Source organism: Lagopus muta, chromosome 18, assembly GCF_023343835.1.
Source record: "Lagopus muta isolate bLagMut1 chromosome 18, bLagMut1 primary, whole genome shotgun sequence".
Lineage (NCBI taxonomy): Eukaryota > Metazoa > Chordata > Aves > Galliformes > Phasianidae > Lagopus > Lagopus muta.
The window spans coordinates 9,821,569-9,830,629 of NC_064450.1; the positions used below are offsets into that span (position 1 = coordinate 9,821,569).

A 9,061-nucleotide genomic window follows, 5' to 3' on the forward strand; every position below is an offset into this window, starting at 1 on the left:
ACAGACCTCAATGGAATAAATTAAACCTCTATGCTGAAAACATTATTCCTTTGTCAAATAATCACTTGATTGCCAAGCAGCCATAAAGTAAGTACACTAAATGATACCAGATTATGAAAATATCATAGACCAGCATCTAGGAAGAGATATAGAGTTGTTTGTAACTGGAATGAGACTGGGTGTCAGGACTGCAGAGCTTAGTTCTCAGCTCTGTCAGACTTTGCCCAGTTTACATCTTTGTAAATGAAGTGCATCAAACTATATACCCTCCAACAACACATGATGCTCTGAAAGCTTCCCGTCTGCATCTCTAGAGAACTCAAAAATCCATTTAACTCCAACAAGTCACTGAACTTCAGGTTTACAATGGAAGTGTTTGGAGAGATTTCTGTACACATCCCTGAAGTTCACAGCCTGATTTCTTTGCACTCTACCTTTTCCCCTCCCAGCAGGTAGAACTACAATCCTACAGTGTTCACATCAAGAAAAAATAATACATTTGAGACCTACATGAGTTGCAAACACGGAATTTTACCCACTAATTCTTGAACAAGAGAGAAGCAGAAAGATTGAGTCTTGCCTATACAACAGAGAATTTGAACAACAGAGCCATTCCAACTGCATTCCGAACTCAGCAGTTCCATGTCCTTTACTATAAACACACACCTGACAGTGGAGCACTAAGAAAGCTCTTTTCTCCCCACATACACACACACCTAGCAGATCTCACAGTCTGAGCAAGGGAAGGCTCCTGCCTAGTTTTTCCCATTACAGCATCTCTGTCCCATGCATTTACACGAGCATCACAGCTTTTCTTGTGTTCCTTGGCCACACAAGCTTTAATAGCTGACCAGTAGAGCAAAGGCTGGGCAAACTGCAGAGACTCAGAGCAGAGGAGAGACCACAGTTATGGATGTGATGCTCCACAGGGCTGAAAGGAACCAGCAGCACCTTTCCCTTGTTGCGTAAATGAGTGCACAGCCATCACCTCCATTGCAGAGCATTTTCCTTTGGCACTGCATTTGTAAGCAGGTGCACCTTCACTCTGGACCTTTCATTGGTTGTTTTGGCACTCGAAGAGAGAACACAATTCCAATCACGCTTCGTTTAGATTTTCCAAATGAAATTTCACATTGAGGTGAATGCATAACAGATTGCAAAATCAATGAGTACTGGAATAGTTTTAGTTTTTAGCCACTGTTATCCCTAACAGGTGCATCTGCTAAAATGAAATCCTTGGTGGACACGATGGACACAGCATTCTCAGTGCAATGGGTTGCTTGCTGTAGTAACAAGTATCGACCAGAAATTTTTTAGTGTAAACTGGGAGTGCGAGAGTGCTACTGAAAGTAATTTGTGGTTGTCTTACATGATAGATTATAGCATCATTGCTGAAAACTAGTTTTACTTCTTACATTGCAGGGATTTCTATTCTGCCTTCAGCAACTGGAGGTTTTTAAGCTGTGTTTTACAAGCCCACTCCTGAAGGCAATACTCAGCGTGCTCCCACTGTGCCCAATAGGGGGATGGAGCAAACGAGAACAGGCTCAGAGTCAGCAGAGCTAACAGCATACCTACAGGAGTGATTTTTTTTTTTTTTTCTGAAGAAGAATAGCAAAAAAATGAAGGAGTTGTATATCATGCTGCATGAAATGTCCACAGGCAACATGCATGAAAAGGGGAATTTCTACCCTCAGATATTAGTGGTTAAGTAAAGTGAAGTGGACCCCAATCTACTTTTAAGTAGATTTTAAGTACTTTTTAAGTATTAAGAAAGCACAAAGAATATTCTTTGAACTAGTTGAAACAAGGATTCTTTATTCAGAATCTGTGTGAATCTCTAAAATGGAACATGAAAGCAGTTTGTCTTTAAGTACGATTCTAGGGGGATTTCTTTCAGAACAGCCATGCCCAGTGGTTGCTTATCATTGAAAAGCAGCAACATTTCAGCTTCCCTAAACTCCATACTGAAATTTGGGCTTGTCATTCTCCATAGAAACACCCAAGTATGCTCAGCTAGGCAGAAGAGCTGCAAAATTTTGCATTTTCTCACATTTAATCTTTCACTATAATAGAGATAACAAGTGAATAGAGTATCAGTTTTCACAGATGATTCTGAAAAGTTTTACATTTCGTATCTCTGGAGATAAGGCTCCTGATTTTCGAAGGGGCACATTTCAGTGGGCTGCCTGAAGAACTGAGCTCCTGCAGCTCCTGCCACGAGCACAACAGCTCGGCCACCATGAGGCCCTGGGGACTGAGCGGGTTCTCTGCGTGAGTCACCGCTGCTCCCAGCTGCATCTGAGCAGCTCCTGAAGGCTGATAAACAGAGAAACTCCAGTGCTGAATTTAATAACTGCAGAGCTCGACATTCTATGCCCTGTATTCTATTTAGAGCTGTACTGTCCCTTTTTGAGTTACCATGATGCAAACTTGGAAATCAAATAGGGCTTTTTAAAATTCAGTTGATGTATTCCCAATTAAGTACTATTTCCTTGAAAAGAACACATTTTTACTGTGAAAGCAGACCTCACACACCTGTTACAAATCTAAGGATGAAAGAACGCTTCCATTATTTGTTAAGAAAATTGTCAGAGGCCTACATGTAAATGAATTTGAAATCTAAATAAATGTAATTTGTATAGACAGGAGTTCACGAGTTCAGAAATCACCCCAAGGCACACACAGAACAAGAAAAACAGTGTGAGCTGTGGAGAGGAATGATGCTGAGAATCTAATAAAGGCTGCACAGGTCTACCAAAGAAGTTTATTACTGGCAAGAGATCACACTGTTTTCAACCATTTTGATCACACGCCTGCAATAAATATCATCAAAAGAGACAACACATCTAAGTGCAGCCTAGTATTAATGCAACCCCCACACCCAGTTCTTTTTCAGTTCCAGTACAGATTATTTATTTTAAATCAAGACGTGGGAAGAGGGAAAGAACAGAGCTGTTCATGGGAAAAATGATAACCAAATGCCTACTCTGAGGTCTCCTCAAGGCATTCCCACTGAGCTGTCTGACTTCCACAGGAATAGTGGAAAAGCCCACACACAGGATGAATTAATAGTGCTTTTTCTTGGCCAAACGCTTATTTCATTCACACCCATCTTCCTTGTTTCCTGAAGTGATATTTTCTCCTCTAGTTTCTCTTTAATTACTACTGATGGATTTCGACACACAATCCACCAACTCTCCTTAAACACACTCCAAGCAAACACAGAAGCAACGAATCAAATTTGAAGCAACTCCATTGCTGGATGCTGATGAGGAAGATGGCTACACAAAGAGCACTGTATATTTTGCAGATCCTCAGTATGTAAACAAGGCAACCTAGCAGTTGAAGCAGAATTCAGTAAGGCTACAAGCAACACATCCCCCGACTTTCAGAGCACCAGCACACATTGGACTTGCCTGGATGACTGGGAATTCCATGCCCCACATTGCATCCACACTGCTAGAAGCCACAGTACAGCACATCCATAGGCAAGCTAGCAGCTCACATCAAAATAACACATTCTCTATTAACGCCATGCAAGGCAACTCCAAAATCCCCATGATTACCTGCATTAATGCCAGCAATAAATCAGTTTCTGTATCTATTATAAATAACCCTATCGTTAATAATCTGTGCGCTTTTCTGAACACAAATTAGCCAACTGGAGTGTGGCACACACAAAAAATACGCATCATCAGTATCCCTTCTCTGCATTAAACATTAAGCTAACTAAAAGTTAGCTTTCCATCTCCTAAAAAATAATTCAGGGCAAATTCAACCCTGTTAAAACCATTTTAGTCCCACTGAAGGCAATGTGAATGTAACAAAGCGGATTTGGTCCTTAGGGCTTGAAACTATCAATTAGGATGGACTTCTTGGCACTCGCAGCCAACATATACCACCCTCCATGGTTCGTAAATGAACAGGAGGTTCACGTGGGAATGGGAAAGAAGTGTGATGATTCACGGAAAGCAGGCACTGGCTTGAAAAAATGGATTCACTCTCTTCTCATGTAATTCTAGCACAATTACTGCTGCACTGCAAATAATGTTTATAATGAACAGGACACAGGTGCATTCAGTCATCTCTAGCTGTTAAAATTCAACAGCATTTTGGCTTCATAATACCATAGCAATGGTTTTGCACTTTCAAGTGGAAAACTGGGGGGCTAAAAAACAGCTTGTAGATCCCAGGCCATGAGGCAGTGAAGGCTAAGCATTTTTACAAAGATAACAGTCACCTAAAACACCGAGAAGCACAGTCTCCTCTGAAGCTCCAGCTACTTGGAAAAGCAGTTACCCTGGGAAGACAAGAAGGTGGCAGAGAGCTGCGTTGGTAACAACTATCAAAGGACGTGCCAAAATTTTTATTCCTCAAATAACAAATACATTTTTAATACCAAACACCTGTAAGGTACTGGCCAACAGGACGCAGATCTGACACCCTCGTCTTGGCCTTTAGCCGATGCTGTAGTCACTTGCACCCTGGGAGCAGCATGGTGAGCACATATGTCAAAATACAAATAAAACAAATCACATTTGCTTTGCCTGGGTACTTCGATCTTTCTGTTGCTAGTACAGCAGTTCTCTTTTTTCCCCATTAGATAATATGGGGCAAACATTCTGATCACCTAAGTTTTGTCCTTCAGCTATATGTTAAATTGTAGTTAAATTACTCCTGTTTTTTAGATCTTACATGCTTTCTTAATCATTCATATTTCTTTCTATGCTTTCATTTAGAAACTTCTTTTCCCAATGGCCAAGTAATTATCAGCTTTTTTTAATAATAAAAACAGTTTACATTTAAAACGTGGAAAACATCAGAGAATCAAGCAAGAACGCCTAAACAATTGGTATTGACTGAAAAGATGTACTTTCTACATGTTTCTTTAGACTGAACAGGAATCTTCTACTTTATTTTTACATCCTTGTATTCAATTCAAATCAATGCAAATTACTCTGTGTATTGAAAAGGGAACTGCCTAAATATGAAGCTTTCCTTGTCCACATTTTACTCACTCTGCAAATGAACCATACTGAACACCACACACAAGTGAAGACATGCACAGAGATTTCACAGCATTGCTCCCTGCAACCAGCACAGCTTTCTCTGAGCACAAATCTATCAACAGTTAAATGCAATTCCTGCGTATTTCCTATGAAGGAACTCCTATTGCCTCGGCTCTGGCTTTGACAGTACTGCAAAAATATTAGAGGTCCAGCATGACAAAAGGGAAATGTACAGATAATAAAACAGGCTGAGGAACTTTGATGACATGAGATCTGTCCCTACCTCATTTTATTTTGGTAGCTGTTCACGGACTGAATTCTGTTACACATGGGTACTTCATTAATTCCCAGAGAGGCTCATGATATCAAAGCAAGGCCCACAGTAAGCTGCTTTCCAGCACACTTTCCCACCCTGGCGTTAGCACTCACAGTGAGCTAGCAGCACATCCGCCCCCACTGCGCACATGAAAGGCCATCAGGCTTCAGCGAGCAGGTTTATTATCATGCATTAACCTCAACTTCAACTTCTTCCTCTGGCAGAAGGGCAATTAAGTTTTAACACTCACTGTTCAACACAAGTCCTTAGGAAGGCCAAAATTGTTAATCTCTCCAAGATATGGTAAGTCTTCTCCAAAGACTGCTGCACTTGAATCAATAACCTCAAGAAGTTTTTATCCGCTTCTTAAATGAGGTTCAGAGTTTCACAGTGAATACTTGAGCTGAATTCCCAGGGAAGGTGCGCACTGTCACCAAGGAGAAAAAGCCAAACCAAGATTACTTCTTCTTAACCTAAGTGCTGTGACATGGTCGTTGCACTTCCCGTATCAGTGAGCTAGAGTTGATGTTCTGAAGTAAGGATTGCAAACGCTGTTTTTTTCCCCCTCAAAAACACGGCTTTATTTTTTTTCTTCTCTTAATTCTGCAGATGATGCATACTTACTACAGGGGCTTAACATTGAGGAGCTTTACCCAGAGACCTCTAGTTTCATTACATATGATGGGTCAATGACAATTCCACCCTGCTACGAAACAGCAAGCTGGATAATAATGAACAAACCCGTCTACATAACAAGAATGCAGGTAATAATAATAATAAATATACAAATACTTGATCTAGTCTAGGTACAAGAGTAGAATATTTGAAATACATTGCTAGTTTTACATACAAAACTAGATTCAATGTTTTGCTGCATGGATCTCTGCTTGCAATTGCTACAGCTTACAAAAGCAATGAAGAGCATTTTTTCAAAATTGATTTATTTATTTAGAACTACCAAAATAGCTGCACATACACACACTCTGAGATGGGCTCCGCTCACCGTGAGCGTTTGAACCAAATGATCCAAAGGTCTCTCCTGGTAAGATACTTCACAATTCTGGGAATAAATGCATACAGATTCTAAACAAATACAGTAAAGTTGTACAAAAATAACTGATGTTAGGAAGTTTAACCTCTACTTCAGTTTCCTACTCAAAGTTTGAAAGATTTTTGTTGAATTAATGAATATTCTTGTAGCACAGTAACTGCAAGAACCATTGCCGTCTGACTGCAGAAGAAACAGTTTGATCTCAAGTTGGCTCTTTCAACCCACCTTTCGCTTACAAATCACTGAAACTGTTTAACTTTGATTTCCTAAGTAGTATATTTAAGTGTTGTATGTTCTTTAATTACAGGAAAGACCAAAACTAAAAATCCTTGTTTTGTATTTTGTACAGATGCATTCCTTACGACTGCTAAGCCAGAATCAGCCATCACAGATTTTTCTGAGCATGAGCGACAATTTCAGACCAGTCCAGCCCCTCAACAATCGATGTATCCGAACTAATATCAACTTTAGTTTACAGGGAAAAGATTGTCCAAACAATAGAGCACAGAAACTACAGTATAGAGGTACGTTCTACCTCCAGAACAACCCTTGCTTTACTTACACTGAGCTCCTTTCTCTGGGAAATTCAAGCACATAAGAAAGTCTACAAATAAACACAAATGAAACAGCAGACCTGGGGGAATAGTAGTATGAATCCAAGATTGCATATTTGACTGGAAGAGGAAATTTGCCCAGAAACATCCATGAAAAGCTATGATAAAAGTCACTGTGGGACATCTGATATTTTTCATAAGCAGATGGCGCAGGCCTTCAGCTTTCTAGCCTCATTTTAAAGTCTTACAAAGATATTTTATTCTGCTGGAAAGAAAAGGGGGATGAGCTAGTCCTGATGACAGCTGATCTCAAACAAAAGAATAAATTTCACTTTGGAGGTGCACTGCCATAACTAATATCCAAATTGGAAAGTTTTTTTTATTATGGAATGAACACCAAACAAATGAACCAACCCAGTCTTATGCTGGTAACATCTTACACTGCCACAGCTTGGGGCTCACTTCTGAGCTGGATTGCATCTTACACACCTTCTAGTCCGTGCACATACAGTTATACCACTTACAAGACAGTGTCAAAGTTCCTTCTTGACTAAATATTATGGTTATGCTGAAGGGTGGATAAGAACACATTCAACAGCAAGGTCAATGATTGAGTTACAATACTGCTAAAAAAAATAATCATACAGACGCAGTACTTTCCCAAGAAAAGGAGAAAACTGAGCCTGGCTTTTCCAGGATGTTATAGGTGCTAAAATGTTTTAAGTTCATCCAATTTCATTTCTGAGGTTTATTAAAGCATAATTGTTTTTGTTTTGTTTCTTTTTCAGTAAATGAATGGCTCCTCAAGTAAGACAGAGCAGGCAGAACCCATAACCTCAGTGGAATGCTACTACTGTGATTGACATAATCTAGAATGCACCCAAACTCACTCTTTCTTTGGGTTCGTGACAGCATGTGCAAGCATGCTGTAGGAATAAAGCTGCCATGTTGGAAACTCAACTTAAAATTCATTCATATGATTGGTGGTAATTAAAAAAAATAAAAAGACAGTATTACAGTAAATGTGATTACAATTTTGATACAGTTTTCCTGAACTAATTTAGCATCACAAAAAAAAAAAAAAAGGAAAAAAGACTTTTCAGCCTTTGTATATATGAAATTCTTCCTCTTTCCCCCCTCCCCTCCGTCCAACTTAAAGAAAAAAGAGAAAAAAGGTGGCTTGGTGCAGCATCAAAGTGGAGTTGTGTTCTGTGTGCCAAGTAATCCTTGGAAAGCTCTCATTATTTCACTATCATTTAAGGATACTGACAAGACAGAACAAGAAGATTGTAGAGCAAACATTTCTAGATTATGATCCTTCTGTTCATTTAATTAAAAAAGGGACAGACAGAGATAAGTATTGTAAATAGATCACAGTAGAATACAAAGGAAATTTAAATATTTCCCTCTGTCACATATCTGTAGTAGGATTTGCCAAAATCAGAATTGATCCATTTTCTGTTTCTTGTTTTACAACAGGTCATACGTTGTGTTGGTTACTAATAACAACTCAATAAATGTGTTTAACAAATTAATTTAGTAAACTTGCTCTGGTTTACTTTTTTCCTTTCTGAAATAACAAGCCTCTAAGTATTTGTGGCTGCACTGTTTGTGTTTCTGTTGACTTTCTCTTTTTTTTTTTTTTTTTTTTAATTTCATTTATTTGTTTGCAGCCAATTTAAGCCAGATAATGGCAATTGTGAATGCAGTTAAATCCAGTATAACTTCAACTCTGGTCAATCATTAACAGAAGGCTGGGTTCAGAAACAGATCACAGTTGAAACATCTCCGTTTCAAATTGTCATTTCCCCTGTTCAATTCATTACAGTGACAAACAAATTTAAATTGGTGGTGGAAGCAGATATTTTTCTTTACAGCTAAAGCAGGAGCTGACCAAGTAAAAGGGAATGCCTTTTTTCTTGTTTATAATGGTCATTCACTGTGTTTGGTTACTGTCAAGAACTAAATAAATGTGTTTAACAAGTTCACATGCTGCATGTTTGGCCTTCTTGCACATTGAGAAGTTTTGAATTGTTTCTTTCTCTGGAGAGTGAGCAGACTGCATGCTACCCAGCTCCTAATGCTTACTTTGTCATGCATGACAACATGTAGAAGTTAGCAGAAAAGA

The 9,061-nt window shown here is 39.1% G+C and overlaps 1 protein-coding gene across 2 annotated transcripts in view; it reads left to right on the forward strand.

Moving 5' to 3' along the window:
- CA10 (carbonic anhydrase 10) overlaps positions 1-8,075 on the forward strand; it is a 154,428-nt gene extending 146,353 nt beyond the window's left edge. For both annotated transcript variants that reach the window (XM_048965473.1, XM_048965474.1), the window contains exons 8-10: positions 5,938-6,092; positions 6,729-6,903; positions 7,722-8,075. In XM_048965473.1, coding sequence (XP_048821430.1) covers positions 5,938-6,092; positions 6,729-6,903; positions 7,722-7,744 — 353 coding nt within the window. In that variant the 3' untranslated portion in view covers positions 7,745-8,075. The remainder of the gene's footprint in view (positions 1-5,937; positions 6,093-6,728; positions 6,904-7,721) is intronic.
- The last annotated feature ends 986 nt before the right edge of the window (positions 8,076-9,061 follow it).